Genomic DNA, 15,773 nt, shown 5'->3' with positions numbered 1-15,773 from the left:
AGTTTGAACTTAACCTGGTTGCTTGAGATGGATTTCCTCCTCCTGAAAATGTTGTAGTTAATCAATGATACCAAACTTAATAACAAAACAAGAGAATGTTGGAAGACTCAGCAGGAATGGCAGCATCCAGAAGAAGAGAAACACAGTCGACATTTCATGTCAAGGATTCTTGATCAAAAGCTGAAAACAGCATATTTTGTTACAGACGGGAATGGGTGGAGAGAAACAAACACGTGAAGCAGGCATGAATGGCCAAATATCCTGCTCTTGCTCCTAATTCATGTGTTTGTATAAGAAATAGGAGCAGGAATAGCTCCATAATCTTTGACCCTGCCGTGCTGCTGTATATGATCAGGTCTGCTTTCATCTTGACATTGTCCATTTTACAGATTGATCCCTTTACCTCGTCAAAAGATCTGTCTTCCTCTGCCCTGAATATATTACGCCTCCACACCTCTCTGGGGTAGAAAATTGCCAAGATTCAAGACCTTATGAACAAAGAAATTCTTCCTCATAGCTGCCTTAAGTGGATACCCCCTGTATTCTGAAACTCATCCCTCAGTTCTGGATTCCCTCGCAACATAACCCCTCAGCATCTCCTTTGTTCTCTTCTCAGCATCGTACGTGAATCAATAAGATCACTTATTCCAATGAATCAAAGCCCAACCCGCTCAGTTTGTCCTCATACGGCAACGCCATCATCCTGAGAGAGGATTCTTTGAACTGCCTTCAACACAGTTATATCCCGACTTAAGTAGGGAGACCAAAACTGTTTGCACCATTCGAGGGTGGTCTCATCACTACCCTGTACAGTTGTGGCAAGATTTCCAATTTTTATACTTAACTGCCTTTGCAATAAGTGCCATCATTCCATCAATCTTCCTAATTACATGCATGCAAATTTTGTGTCTCGGGATACTTGACGTTGCAACATTCTGTAGCCTCTCAATTTAAACAACATTGGGCATTTCTCCTCTGCTTGTCAGAGTGGATGACCTCCCACCGCCCCATATTATACTCAATTTTCCAATATTTTGTCAGCTTGTCTTTTATACAGAACTTTGTTAACTCTTTGGAATTGGTTTATTACTGACAACTTGTCTTTGAATCATCAGCAAATGCATACAATACAGTTGGTGCTTTCATCAGCGTAATTAAATCAATAATAAAGGGTTGAGGCCTCAGCACTGAACACAGTGACACCCAATGATTTACAGCTTGCGAACCTGAAAATGACTTCATCCTATTTTATGTTAATTAGACAATCGCCCATCCAGATTGTCATAAATATCTTGAGCAGTTGAATGTTGGAAATACTCAAAGTTGGGCAGCATCTGTGTAGAAAAGAAGAGTTAATGATTCGAGTCTATAACTTTTTAATCAGGACCTAGTTTAGACTTTGAGCCCCAGATATAATCAAAGTGCCCAACTAAACTAATCCCTACTACCTACACAATGTCCACATCCTACCATTTCCCTCACATTCATGTGCCTATCTAAGAGCTTCTTGAATGCCCCTATTGTATTTGCCTCCACCACCACCCCAGGCAGTGCATTCCAGGCACCCACCGCTCTGTGTAGATATTAAAAAAAAACAGACTTGCCCCCTATCACCTTAAGTCCATGTCCTTTGGTATTAGACATTTCAACCCTGTGGGAAAAGTTACTGGCTCTCTATATCTATGCATCTCATAATCGTATAAACCTCTATCAGATCTCCCCTCAGCCGCTGCTGCTCCAGAGAGAACAACCCAAGTTTGTCCAACCTATCCTCATAGCACATGCCCTCTAATGCAGGCAGCATCCTGGTAAACCTCTTCTGCACCCTCTCCAAAGCCTCCACATCCTTCCTATAATGGGGCGACCAGAACTGAATGCAGTACTCCAGATGCAGCGTAACTGGAGTTTTATAAAGCTGCAGCATAACTTCCTGACTCCTGAACTCAATGCCTCGACTAATGAAGGCAAGCTTGCCATATGCCGCCTTTACCGCCCTATCAACCTGTGTAGCCACTTACAAGGAGCTATGAACTTGGACCCCAAGATCATCAACACTGTTAAGGGTCTTGCCATTAGCAGTGTACTGTCTCTTTACATTTGATCTCCCAAGGTGCAACACTTCACATTTGGCCAGGTTGAAGTCCATCTGCTATTTGTCTGCCTATATCTGCAACTGATCTATATCCTACCATATCCTTTGCCAGTCTTCACATCATCTTCAAACTTACTAACCCATTCATGTACATTTTCATCCAGGTCATTTATATACATCACAAACAGCAGAGGTCCCAGTACGGATCCCTGAGGAACACCACTAGTCACAGACCTCCAGCTAAAATATGTCCCATCGACCACTACCCTCTGTCTACTACGGGCAAACTTGTTCTGAATCCAAACAGCCAATTCATTGTGGATCCCATGCATCTTAATCTTCTGGGTGAGCATCCCATAAGGGACCTTGTAAAACACATTACTAAAATCCATGTAGACAACATCCACAGCTTTACCTTCATCAATCACCCTCGTCACCTCATCAAAAAACTCAATCAAGTTAGTAAGGCACGACTTGCCCTGCACAAAGCCATGCTGACTGTCCCTAATTAGGCTATGGTTTTCCAAATACTCATAAATTCTGTCCCTAAGAATCGTCTCCAGTAACTTCCCTACCACTGATGTGAGACTCGCCAGTCTATAGTTACCAGGATTATCCCTGTTTCCCTTCTTGAATAATGGAACACCATTAGCTATTTCCATACGTCCATGGATGAAAGAATATTGCCTCAGAAGGCTGCAGGGCTCAGTTACTGAGTATGTTTAGGGATAAGAATATGGAGGGGACCAGGGAATAAGTGGAATGGGTGGTAAAATGGACGAGTTACAAATTCATTACAAACAGTCTGTTTGAAATATATGAAGTATTCACAAGGGGGTAGCATGACCTCCTTATTCTTATGATAAGAAACGTTAAAATTCTTGTTAACATATTGCAGAAATAAATGTTGCAGAAGTAAATAAATTTTTAAGAACAGAGACTAAATCTGCAGACAATTTTACGCAAATACTTCTACCCAAATACTAAATTTATTTTGTGTTAAATAAAAACAGAATGTGCTGAAAAGGCCAGCAGGTCATCTACAGAGAAACAGCTGGTGTTTTCAGGTCAATATTCTTTCATCCATGGATGTATGGAAAGCTCCGAAAGCCCTATATGTCTGCATTATATATTTGGATATTGCAGTATCGAAGTAGCTTTTATTTATTTGGAGGAGGCAATGGGATAAGCACACACAAGCTTACCTTTTGTGGTACAGTGATTGACACCATTTATATTGCTGAAGATATCTTAAAATAACTTTCTGTATTCCCTCCAGAACCAGAGGACCTGGAAACGGAGGCGCTTGAAGAAGGAGAGCAGATGAATCGAGATGAAGTCCCGGTGGCCCCAGTTACTGTAGATGCATGGGAAAAAGAGAGCGATGCAGAAAGGTGAATGGAATGCATAGCTTCATATTTTCTTCCGAGTCTCCAATAAACTATTGCCGATTATCCATCGTATTTTGTGCAAGTTGATGCATTCTCTAAACCTTGTGTTTACCGATCAAAATGTTGTTGTCTTCATTCTTATAGTGAAGTAATTCCATTTCTTTCATGACCTTTGGTGGCTCCAAAATGCTTTCAGCCAGTGTTGTACTTTCAGAGTGCAGTATTGTTATTTCGATGTGCAGAGCTAAGAGGTTGTTCATGAACTTCAGTTATCCATGGGGGAAGAGGGCACCACAAATTCAACTGCAGTGAAATCTTGTTGAATGAGTCGAGATAAATCTCAGTGAAAAAGCAAGTAATTTTTTTTTGGCATAAATTCGACCACATGCTGGAAATCTGTTTGCCAAGTAGAAGCAAAGTTACTGGAGGTGAATGAATGCTTTAGGTAAAAGGGATGCAGTTGCCAAACCCCAATTGTAGTGTAATATGTCTGTATCTGAAGAAAAGCTTCATGCAGAATGCATGGATGGAAGATCATAGACAGCCATATCTTTTTCCCTCGTTCTAGAGGGCACGTATTTAAGGTGAGAGGGGGAAAAGTACAAAAGAGATGTATGAGGCAAGTATTTTTACACAGTGGTGGAGGCTTGGAATGCACTGCCAGAGGTGATGGTAGAGGCAGATAGCATAGTATTTAAGAGACTCTTAGATGGGTACGTAAATGTGCAGAGAAGGGAGGGATGTGGTCAACGTGCGGGGAAGAGGGACCAGATTAATTAGGAGTTAGTGGTTTAGTTAGTTCGGCACAATGTCGTGGACTGAAGGGCATGTCCTGTGCTGTACTGTTCCATGTTCAAAACTTTCCATGTCAAAGCGTCTTTTAAATCAACTTGTATCAGGCACGTTTCTTTCTCTTGAAGATGAAATAAAGATGAGATGCAGCCTGTTTTTAGGAATTGATAATTTTGCAATGGAGGGCCGAAGTTAAGGGATTTGTCTTGCATTCATGTCAGTGTGGACCAGAAGCACTATCTAAGATAAGATACCTTTATTAGTCATATGTACATTGAAACACACAGTGAAATGCATCTTCTGCGTGCAGTGTTCTGGGGGTAGCCCGCAAGTGTCGCCACGCTTCCGGCGCCAACATAGCATGCCCACAGCTTCCTAACTTGTACGTCTTTGGAATGTGGGAGGAAACCAGAGCACCCAGAGGAAACCCACGCAGACACAGGGAGAACGTGTCATTACACATACCACCTTCTATAACTCTACTTTATTTTCCCCCCATAGACCACTAGATGATGCTGTTGCACAACCAGAAAAGTCACAGGAGCCTGATGTACTCGCTGAGGAAAAGTCAATTGAGTCAATAGAGTCCAAAGTGAATGCTGGTCAGTTTGAGTTGCTTTTTGCTTTAAGCTCTGCTAACTTTTTTTTGTTCCACTTCACCTGAATCTTTGCAAAAACTTTGCTATTTTTGTTTTGGTACCTTTTGTTACGTATTCAAGTCGTAGGGCAGAAATTTGTGAAATAATTTGACCCCATTCTAATGTGGGCTGAGTTTGTTCACCTTGGAGCAGGCTACTGAGGCGAGTACCTGACTGAGGTGTACAAAGTTATGAGTTCAACAATGGGTAGATAGTAGAAACTTTCCCATGAGCTGAGGTGTCTATAACCAGAGGGCATTGGTTTAAGGTAAGAAATTTAAGGAGGATTTAAGTTTTTAAAAAAAATCACCTCTCGGGTGGTTGAAATCTACAATGCATTGCTTGAGCGGGGTGGTAGAGGCAGGGACTCTCACGTTTAAGAAGTATTTAGATGAACGTCAGGCAGAAGGTGCAAAAGCTTCAGGACATGTAACAACAGGCTCAAGGACAGTTTCTAACCTGTTGTTTTAAGACTCTTAAATGGACCTCTCAATCTACCTCATAGCCCTTGCACTTTATTTGTCTACCTGCACTGCACTTGCTCTGTAACTGTAACACTATGTTCTACATTCTGTTTTGTTTTCTTTTTTTACTGTCTCAATGTACTCATGGCATGAACTGTCTGGATGGCATGCTTTTCAAACAAAGCTTTCACTATCTTGGTGCAAGTGATAATAATAAACCAATTACCTATTACACTTGAAATGCAGTGGCATGGTATTGGTTTATTATTGTCACTTGTACTGAGGTACAGTGGAAAAACTTGTCTTGCATACAGTTTGTACAGATCAATTCATTGCACAGTGCAGATACATTGATGGAATGCTAGAAACTGGGATTAGTATAGGTAGGTACTTGATGGCCAGCATGGACACAGTGGGATGAAGGGCCTGTTTCAATACTGTATGATTCTATAACCCAATTACCTGATAGCCTGTTGCTTTTCAGAACACCTGCAGCACAATTCAGGCCCTTCGGCCCACAAAGCTGCACTGAACATGTCCCTACCTTAGAAATTACTAGGCTTACCCATAGCCCTCTATTTTTCTAAGCTCCATGTACCTATCCAAAAGTCTCTTAAAGGACCCTATCGTATCCACCTCCACCACCGTTGCTGGTAGCCCATTCCACGCACTCACCACTCTCTGAGTAAAAAAAACTTACCCCTGACATCTCCTCTATACCTACTCCGCAGCACCTTAACCCTGTGTCCTCTCGTGGCAACCATTTCAGCCCTGGGAAAAAGCGTCTGACTATCTACCCAATCAATGCCTCTCATCATCTTATACACCTCTATCAGGTCACCCCTCATCCTCCGTCGCTCCAAGGAGAAAAGGCAGAGTTCACTCAACCTGTTTTCATAAGGCACGCTCCCCAATCCAGGCAACATCCTTGTAAATCTCCTCTGCACCCTTTCTATGGCTTTGCTGAATTAGTTAACCTTGTCAAGTCAGCTCAATACCTCGTGTGGATATTTTTCCTTCTGAATCTTAATCTCTGATTAGTTCTAGATTGCTGAGCAACTGACGTAAAATCTTGTAGTAAATTTAAAAAGAAATTCCCGTAACCAATTTTTAGTTTTTTTTTCAACTTTGTTTCTATTAATACAACCAGGCACATTATCATCTCCTGTACTCAAATCTTTCTTTCTTGTTAAACAGAGGGTTGCGCTAGTGAAACCCCACAAAGTGAACCATTTTTCCAGAAGATGCCACCCTTGCAGGACAGAGCAGCAGCCATGTTGTCGAGGGAATCCTCTCAGGAAGAGGCACCAGGATCCAAGCCATTGTCCTGGTCCTTATCTCCAGCAAACTCCAAAGGCAAACAGTCTCTGTTGATTGGGTTGTCAACTGGATTGTTCGACGCAAACAACCCAAAGGTATGGAAATCCTGTGCAGTGTAATATCTTGCAGCACTGTTGAACGTGGCAGAGGAAATGGTGGCAACTTTCAGTGTCACAAAGATGGGATCAGCTTGTGCCTATTGGAATGTAGCAGCAATTTTCAATCAGGAGCAGAGGCCACCACTAACCAGACATTGTATGGTCCATAGTGGATGCATGAGGAGGCAGTGCAGCATCCAGTACACTATATTTTATCAGAGGAGGAGCTAGATAAACCAGGTATAAACCTTGTTGCCTGTGGATGATCTATGAATTTCATACTTCAAATTTTTGTACAGCTTTCGACAACCTGAGAGAGGTGATTAGCTGACAAGTTTGTGGTTTGCACAATGGGATGTTGGATATCTAACTGGGGAAAGCACAGGGTTGTTTCCGATTTTAAATCTGTCTTCATTTGCTCATCTGGTCACTTACTCTAGAGATGATCGTTGATGCTAATCCTGTTTACTGTGTGTGTAAATGGTTCAGATGCGGAGCAGGCTTGTGACTGAGCTCAGAAACAAAGCTGCATAAGTTGGAAGTGGGGAATGAACTGAAAAGGGTTTCAAATGGTGAGGGAAATGCAACCAAAAGTAATTTTGTTTGCTGGGAAGATTGGCCTATCTGCAGTTTTGTTCTTATCATTTGTTACTTCAGATGCCTTTACTTAGACTACAGTTTTGTTGAAGTGGATTGTATGTTTGTAGGCCTGTGCAATTGGCTTTGTTCTCAAAGTCAAGTGGCTGTTTCCAGTTGAACACTGGCTGAACCAAAAGAAAGGTCACTGTAGAGATCCCAATGTGTGCTAGACTAAATGACCTGTTGCCTTTTTTCCTAACCGATTTGATCCTCCACTGTATCTCAATCATGTGTGTACCCTTTTCCTTCTGGAAGATGAAATGCACCATACACTTTCTTCCTCCACAGATGCTGAGGACCTGCTCACTCCCTGACCTCAATAAAATGTTCAAGACGTACATGGATGACAGTGCACCAGATGCCCCTGAGGATAATCTTGAACTGGATGATATAGAAGATGAGCCCATCAAGGACGAGTATCAATCAGATTCAGACACGTGCGTATGCAATTTTGCTGATTTGTTCTTTACAAAGCACCGTTCAAGTGTTTTTTTTTATATTTAAATTCGCTGCTTCAGAAAATAATTGGGGAAAGACCCTCACTTCAAATGTCTAGCTTTGGTGTCTCAGAAAGGTTGAAAATCATTAGAAAACGGGCAGAAAGATTTGGTTTAATTCAGCATCATGTTCGGTGCAGACATCATGGGTGAAAGGGCCTTTCCTGTGCTATACTGTTCTGTGTTCTATTGTTATTTTAATCTTGCATTGAATATGACCCTCGAGTACTGCACTCATCTTTGAGTTGACTATTGCTACAACCTTCTCTTTATTTATTAATGAAAATGTTTCCAAAGTCATTTCTTGGATCATGGGTAACCAAAGAGACAACATCCATTGACTTGTTGCAACTCCTTTGCAGTTTTAAATTACAACAGCTGCTGTTGTGTGGCACGATATTACTTTGGGTATAAAGTTTATAGTTCAGAAGCAGACCACTTCAGCCCTTCCTCCTGAGCCCCCTCCTACCCTCTTCATCTATCAGAACTTTCTATCCTTCTCCCTCACGTGACTACTTAACTTCCTCTTAGCATACATGTTGTAGTGTCCTCCACATTTTGACCACTCCAACACCCAGTTTTATGCCATCACTACCCCTCCTGAATACTCCACTGCCAAAATTGTAACTTTTTGGTTGATATCCAGAACGGAATGAGGTGAGCAAAAATGTTCACAAGACTGAAGCCATCACCTTCCATCCCCATCATAAACCTCTTTCAATGGCTGCAAGCTCCATTCTCTCGCCCAACTCCCCAGAGCTATCTGAAACTGAACTAGACTGCGGAATCTTGGGGTTATAAAGTGCTATCTCTGTAATTTCACACATCGCCATTCCTGCCCAGAGTCAACTGCTTCTGAAACCCTCAACGTATCTTTTCCTTGAGAAACATGGTTAGTCCAACACACTGATTTTCCTTTGCTCTGCTTTCATGGGGATCCCATGCCATGATCCATAAGCAGGTTTCTTCAGCATTAACATTGGAGAATTCCAACGAGTTTGTGCTCCACTGTGGAGTTCAACAGGAGAGACTTGTGATAAATTCACTGCTAGCAAATTTGGGACATCTAAGTTCAGATATGCCTGCACTGAAGTCCTGAACTTGTTGGCATTCATGTGATATTGCTGGCTTTTATGAGCAGGATCCAGGCTAAAGATCTAATTTTACATTTTTAATAACTAAAGATCTAATAAAAATCCACTTTCTGGTTTTCTGATATCTAGTATTTTGCTCCTCCTAATCTCTGTAATCTTCAGCCCTATAACCGTCCACATAAAATAACTTGGATATGTCTTGCTCACAAAACAGAGGAAAATCCAATTAGTTAATTACTGCCAATCGTGATCAAAGTGATAGAAATGTTGTCAGATGGTACAACTCTCCAATAACCTGCTCACTATTGCCAGAATCACTGGGCTCCAGAATTCGCCATAGCCTTGGTCCAAGCAAGGACCAAGGAGCTGAATTCCAGAGATAAAGTGAGAGTGACTGCCCTTGTTATCAAGAACCTGGTCAGACTTGGGAATAGAGGAAAATAAAATCTCCAACAGCTGGAGTTGTACCTCCATGTATGGAGATGGCTGTGGTTGTTGGCAGGCAATCATCATCAATCCCATGATGTCACTGTAGGAGTTCCTCAGGCCAGTGTCCTGGGCCAAACCATTTTTTAGCTTTTTTCAATGACGATCCACCTTCTTTCCATCATAAGGTCAGAAATGGAGATGATGGCACAGTGTTAGCTCCTCAGCAGTACATTTCTGCATGCAGCATGATCCAGACAACATTCAAGCATGAACCGATAAATAGGAAGTAGCGCTGACATCACTAAATCCTCTAACTTGCTACCCAACTGCATTGTTGGAGTCACTTCACCAGAAGTCATTTAAGAAGCCTGCTCAACCTTCTGAAGGGCAAGTAAGGATGACAAATAAATGCTGGTTTTGCCAGTAACATAAAGATCCTGTAAAATGAACAAATTAAAAGAACTCTTCATGTAGTCTGTCCTCCAGTCCAAGCCTTGTGATTGACCCCAAATTTTGTAGGATTGCCTTAGGCAGCTGTACCATCAACAACTAAGGCTTCGAACTCTGGTACTCCTCCCTAAACCTTTCAATAACCAATAAGTAAAGTGTTCACATCTTTTAAGCAAGTGCAGAATTAGGGGAAAGAAATTAAATGAACAGTAGGAGAGGTGTGGAAGGAGGGACTGATGAAGTAACAAAAGGGCAATGGTGCGAACAGGATAATAATCGGACAAACTAAGCAGCAATTGGGGGTTCAGAGGGGGCATAAATAATAATGTAATCTCTGTAAGCATCTGGTCTCAGGAAATAATGGGAGTTTGGTATTAGGCTGCTTAGCATCCTATGTTGAGGTTGGAAGATTATAAAATGCACAATTAAAAGCTGAGGTGCTGTAGCCCAAACTGTGTCAAACTTCATTAGAAAACTACGTCTGGGCAGGGACCATGCAGTCAGAGATGATTTTCTATCCTGATCCTGAGGTTAACTATTGGATTGTGATCATACTTATTTGTGTCTTGCAGTATGTTTGGAGAGGCCGATGCGGACGATTTGCAGGAGCTTCAGGCATCTATGGAGCGTCTGTTACATGAGCAGCCCAGTGAAGAGTTCAGTGAAGAGGAAGAGGAAGTGGTTTCCAATTCAAGTCCTCCTGAGGAAAGCGTTTATAACGTGGAGTGCTCAGTGAATGGAGCAGAGGGGGAAGAAGATGAAAATCCAGCAAGTAGCAGTGACCAAAGCGCAATTCATGAAGAATGGCATTCAGGTTATTTTTGCTATGTTCTTTTAGATTATATCATTACATGCGACTGGTAAATACAATGTCTAATGCTATAGTTAAATGAATGTTATTTAACTGAATGCTTTGATTTTCACCATGTTTTGTACAATACTTTCAAGATAGTGGCGAAGATCATTCATTTGCTTTAAGGCAAGTATTTCTTATGTCAATTGACTGAAGCAGAACGTGATGGTGGAAGTTTGTTTCTTGGATAGGAGACCTGTGACTAGTGGTGTTCCTCAGGGCTCAGTGCTAGGCCTATCGCTATTTGTCATCTATGTAAATGATTTGGATGAAAATGTACAAGGCATGGTTAGTAAGTTTGTAGATGACACTAAAGTAGGTGGTGTCGCTGACAGTGACGATGGTTATCAGGATTTACAGAGGGATCTTGATCAGCTGGGTGGGTGGGTGGGCTGAGGATTGGCAAATGGAGCTTAATTCGGACGCGAGGTGCTGCATTTTGGGAAGACAAATGAGGGTAGGACTTTCACAGTGAGCAGTAGGGCCCTGGGGAATGTTGTAGAACAGAGGGACCTTGGAGTACTTGATGGCTTCCTGAAAGTGAAGTCACATGTAGACAAGGTGGTGAAGACGGTGTTTGGCACACTGAACGTCATCAGTCAGGGCACTGAGTACAGAAGCTGGGACGTTATGTTGCAGTTGTACAAGATGTTGGTGAGGCCGCATTTGTGTTCAGTTTTGGTCTCCCTGCTATCGGAAAATTGCATTAATCTGAAAAGAATGCAGAGGAAATTTATGGGGATGTTGCTGGGACTGAGTTATGGAGAGAGGTTGAGCAGGTTGGGACTTTTTTCATTGGAATATAGAAGAATGAGGGGTGATCTTATTAGGTGGTGTATGAAATCATGAGGGGCATAGGTAGCGTGAATGCACACCGTGTTTTTTCCAGGGTTGGGGAATCAAGAACTAGAGGGCATAGGTTTAAGGTGAGAGGTCTAGTAGGAATCTGAGGGGCAACTTTTTCACCCCAGAGGGTGGTCAGTATATGGAACGAGCTGCCAGAGGAAGTGGTTGAGGCAAGTATGTTAACAACATTTAAAAGGTACATGGACAGGTACGTGGATAGAAAAATTTTGGAGGGATATGGGCCAAATGTGGGTAAATGAGATTACCTTAGATGGGAATCTTGTTCGGCATGGATCAGTTGGGCCGAAGGGCCTGTTTTCTGTGCTGTATGACTCTGACTGTTTATCATCATTGTAAAGGGACATTTCCATCATATTTGGACTGTGTGACTTTGTAGTTTTTGGATAGAAAATTGTGGTACTTGTAAAAGATTTGCATTGCGTCGCATCTTCCTATGACGATCTTCATGCAAATTTGATGTATTATAGACAGATCATTTAATATAATACTATATAGTAACAAGCAATCTGCTGGAGGAACTCACTGGATCAATCAGTCCCGCTGCAGGCTTTTGACCGGAAATGTTGACAAATCATCCCCACCCTACCACCCGCCCGCACCCCCCCCCCCTCCCCACAGATGCTACTCAACTCACTGAGTTTTTCCAGCAGAGAGTGTTGCTCCAGATTCCAGCATCTGCAGTCTCAATAGTGTACAGTGCTTGTCACAGAGCAGCAGTCAATCATCTTGGATCTTGTTGCTTATTGTTGAGCACATCTTTGCAGTTGTAGCATGAGAATTTTTTTTAATCTAAGCACTTTCATTGAAGACTTTGATTTACTTTAATGGCTGACATTTGAATGTCAGAGTATTGAACAAAGCTTCAAAACAAATTTGATCGCGGATGGGTCCAGAGAGAAGGAAATCGTTAGGCCCATAATCATGCCAGTGCTCTACTGGAGCAATTTGCTGGTTCCAATTCCTGGCCCCATTTTAGTATGCAAATTTTTCTTTACCATGCATTTATCCAAGTCCCCTCCTCCATCACATCTGCAGGCAATGCATTCCAGATTGTGTAAAGGAGACTTCACTCATGTCTTTCTTAATTCTTTCCCCTTGATCACAAATCCTCAATCCATCCACCAATGGAAACAGCCTCCCACTATCCACTTTGTCTAGACTCTTCACCATTTTATTTGCGTATCAGATCATCCCTTAGCCTCCTCTTCTCCTAGATCCTCTAATCCATGCTTGTAACTATAGTTTCTCATCCCAGTAACTATTTTCATATATCTTTTCTGGACATCCTTCCTATAATAAAGTGACCAGAATTGATCACAGTACTCCAGTTGAGGCTGAGCTGAGTTCTGTCTGCAATGGCCATTTGCAGCTCCCAGTTCCAAGTCATTTCAATTCCCCTTCCTTTTCATTAACCAGTCTGTCCTCTGCCTCCTCCACTGCAAGGGTGAGGCCAAATGCAAACTAGAAGAACAGCACCTCGTATTCCACCTGGGCAGTCTTAAACCCAATGGCATGAACGTTGAACTTTCCATTTTCAGGTAACCTGCTCCCCCTCTGTCCCTTTCTCTCCTTCTTCTCATCTACCCAGATCCTCTCACGTACGCCTTTCTTTCCAAACCTCCCTGTCGCCCAGTTTTCCCCCTCCCCCACCTACTCCATCTGCCCCTTGCCCACACACTCCCCCCAATGGTTCCCTTCTGCCCACCATACTTCCCTTGGTTCCTCTTCACCTTCCTTTCTTACCAGATTTCACAATCTGCAAGCCTTTCACCTATCACCTTCCAACCTCTATCGCTACCTCCACCCTTCCCTCCCCTATCTGCCAATCAACCTCTCATCATCTGGATCTACCCATCATTTGCTAGTTCTTGCCCCACCCCTCCTCCTCACCTCTTTATACTAGCAATCTCCCCTCTCAGTCCAGATGAAGGGTCTCGACTCTGACCTGGGAAATGAATTTTCAAGGGTATACATGCTATCGTAAGGACAGGAAGGTGGGCAGAGGGGGTGGGGTGGCCCTGTTGGTGAGGAATGAGATTCAGTCCCTTGCGAGGGGGGACATTGAATCAGGAGAAGTAGAGTCAGTGCGGATAGAACTGAGGAACTGTAAGGGCAAAAAGACCCTAATGGGTGTTATCTACAGGCCTCCGAACGGTGGCATGGATATTGAGTGCAAGCTGAATGGTGAGTTAATGTTGGCATGTGGCAAGGGTAATGTCACAGTAGTTATGGGGGATTTCATTATGCAAGTTGACTGGGAAAATCAGGCTGGTACTGGACCCCAGGAAAGGGAGTTTATAGAGTGCCTCCGGGATGCATTCTTGGAGCAGCTGGTACGAGAGCCGACCAGGGAGAGGGCTATTCTGGATTTAGTGCTGTGTAATGAGCAGGATTTGATAAGAGAACTCGAAGTAAAGGAGCCATTGGGAGGTAGTGACCATAACATGATGTTTTTATCTGCAATTGGAGAGGGAAAAGGGCAAATCAGAAGGGTCAATTTTGCAGTTGAACAAAGGAGACTATGGAGCCATGAGGGAGGAGCTGGCTAAAGTTGACTGGGCGGGCATCCTAGCAGAATTGTCAGTGGAACAGCAATGGCAGGTATTCTTGGGAATAATGCACAAGGTGCAGGATCAGTTTATTCCCCAGAGAAGGAAAGACTCGGAGGGGAAAGGGGCCACCGTGGCTGACAAAGGAAGTCAGAAATAGCATTGTGTTTAAAAAGGAAGAAGTATGGCAGAGCCAAGCTGAGTGGGAAGATAGAAGATTGGGAAATTTTTAAGGTGCAGCAGAATTTAACTAAAAAGGTAATTCGGGAAGAAAAAATGAGGTACGAAGGCAAGCTAGCCAGGAATATTAAGAAGGATAGCAAAAGCTTTTTTAGGTATGTGAAGGGAAAGAAGTTAGTTAGGAACAATGTTGGGCCCTTGAAGACCGAATCGGGTGAAATTATTACGGGAAACAGGAAGATGGCAGTCGAATTTAATAAGTACTTTGGATCTGTCTTCACGGGGGAAGACGTAAGAAATCTCCCAGAGGTAAGGATGGACAAAAGGCAGAGGGTGACAGAGGAACTGAAGTGGATTGACATGGGGAAAGAAATGGTGATGAGTAGACTAATGGGGCTGAAGACTGACAAATCCCCAGGTCCAGATGGTCTGCATCCCAGGGTACTAAAGGAGGTGGCTCTAGAAATTGTGGATGCATTGGTGATCATTTTCTGATGTTCCTTAGACTCGGGGTCAGTTCCTGAGGATTGGAGAATGGCTAATGTTATCCCATTTTTTAAGAAAGGAGGGAGGGAGAAAACGGGGAACTATCGTCCAGTTAGCCTAACATCTGTGGTGGGGAAGATGCTAGAGTCCATTATTAAGGATGAAATAACGGCATATTTGGATAGCAATGATAGGATTGGGTCGAGTCAACATGGATTTACCAAGGGCAAATCATGCTTGACTAATCTACTGGAGTTTTTTGAGGGTGTAACCAGGAAAATAGACGAGGGAGATTCAGTGGATGTTGTATACCTCGACTTTCAGAAGGCATTTGATAAAGTGCCTCACAGGAGATTGGTGGGTAAAATTAGGGCTCATGGAATTGGGGGGCGGGTATTAACATGGATAGAAAACTGGTTGGCGGATAGGAAACAAAGGGTAGGGGTGAATGGATGTTTCTCAGAATGGCAGGCCGTGACTAGTGGGGTGCCACAGGGCTCGGTGCTGGGACCACAGCTGTTTACGATCTATGTTGATGATTTAGATGAAGGCATTGTGAATAACATTAGCAAGTTTGCTGATGATACAAAGTTGGGTGGCAGTGCGACATGTGAAGAGGAAGTTAGGAGAATTCAAGGTGATTTGGATAGGTTGGGTAAGTGGGCAGATACTTGGCAGATGAAGTTTAATGTGGATAAGTGTGAGGTTCTCCACTTTGGGAGCAGGAACAGGAAGGCGGATTATTATCTGAATGGTGTGGGGTTAGGTAAGGGGGAAATACAAAGGGATCTAGGAGTCCTTGTTTATCAGTCACTGAAAGTGAATGAGCAAGTGCAGCAGGCAGTGATGAAGGCTAATGGAATGTTGGCCTGTATTACAAGGGGAATTGAGTACAAAAGCAAAGAGATTCTTTTGCATTTGTACAGGGCCCTGG

General features: G+C 42.9%; 1 protein-coding gene across 8 annotated transcripts in view; it reads left to right on the top strand.

Annotated features, from left to right (window-relative positions):
• The window catches only part of nek1 (NIMA-related kinase 1), a 119,811-nt gene that overhangs the window by 82,723 nt on the left and 21,315 nt on the right, over positions 1 to 15,773 (top strand). For all 8 annotated transcript variants that reach the window (XM_052019754.1, XM_052019753.1, XM_052019748.1 and 5 more), the window contains 5 exons: positions 3,372 to 3,486; positions 4,777 to 4,877; positions 6,575 to 6,792; positions 7,723 to 7,871; positions 10,477 to 10,718. In XM_052019754.1, coding sequence (XP_051875714.1) covers positions 3,372 to 3,486; positions 4,777 to 4,877; positions 6,575 to 6,792; positions 7,723 to 7,871; positions 10,477 to 10,718 — 825 coding nt within the window. The remainder of the gene's footprint in view (positions 1 to 3,371; positions 3,487 to 4,776; positions 4,878 to 6,574; positions 6,793 to 7,722; positions 7,872 to 10,476; positions 10,719 to 15,773) is intronic.

The sequence above is a fragment of the Pristis pectinata genome, chromosome 7 (assembly GCF_009764475.1).
Source record: "Pristis pectinata isolate sPriPec2 chromosome 7, sPriPec2.1.pri, whole genome shotgun sequence".
NCBI classification, from domain to species: domain Eukaryota; kingdom Metazoa; phylum Chordata; class Chondrichthyes; order Rhinopristiformes; family Pristidae; genus Pristis; species Pristis pectinata.
The sequence above is the reverse complement of the archived record's forward strand: the minus strand, read 5'-3'. Positions and strand labels throughout refer to the sequence as shown.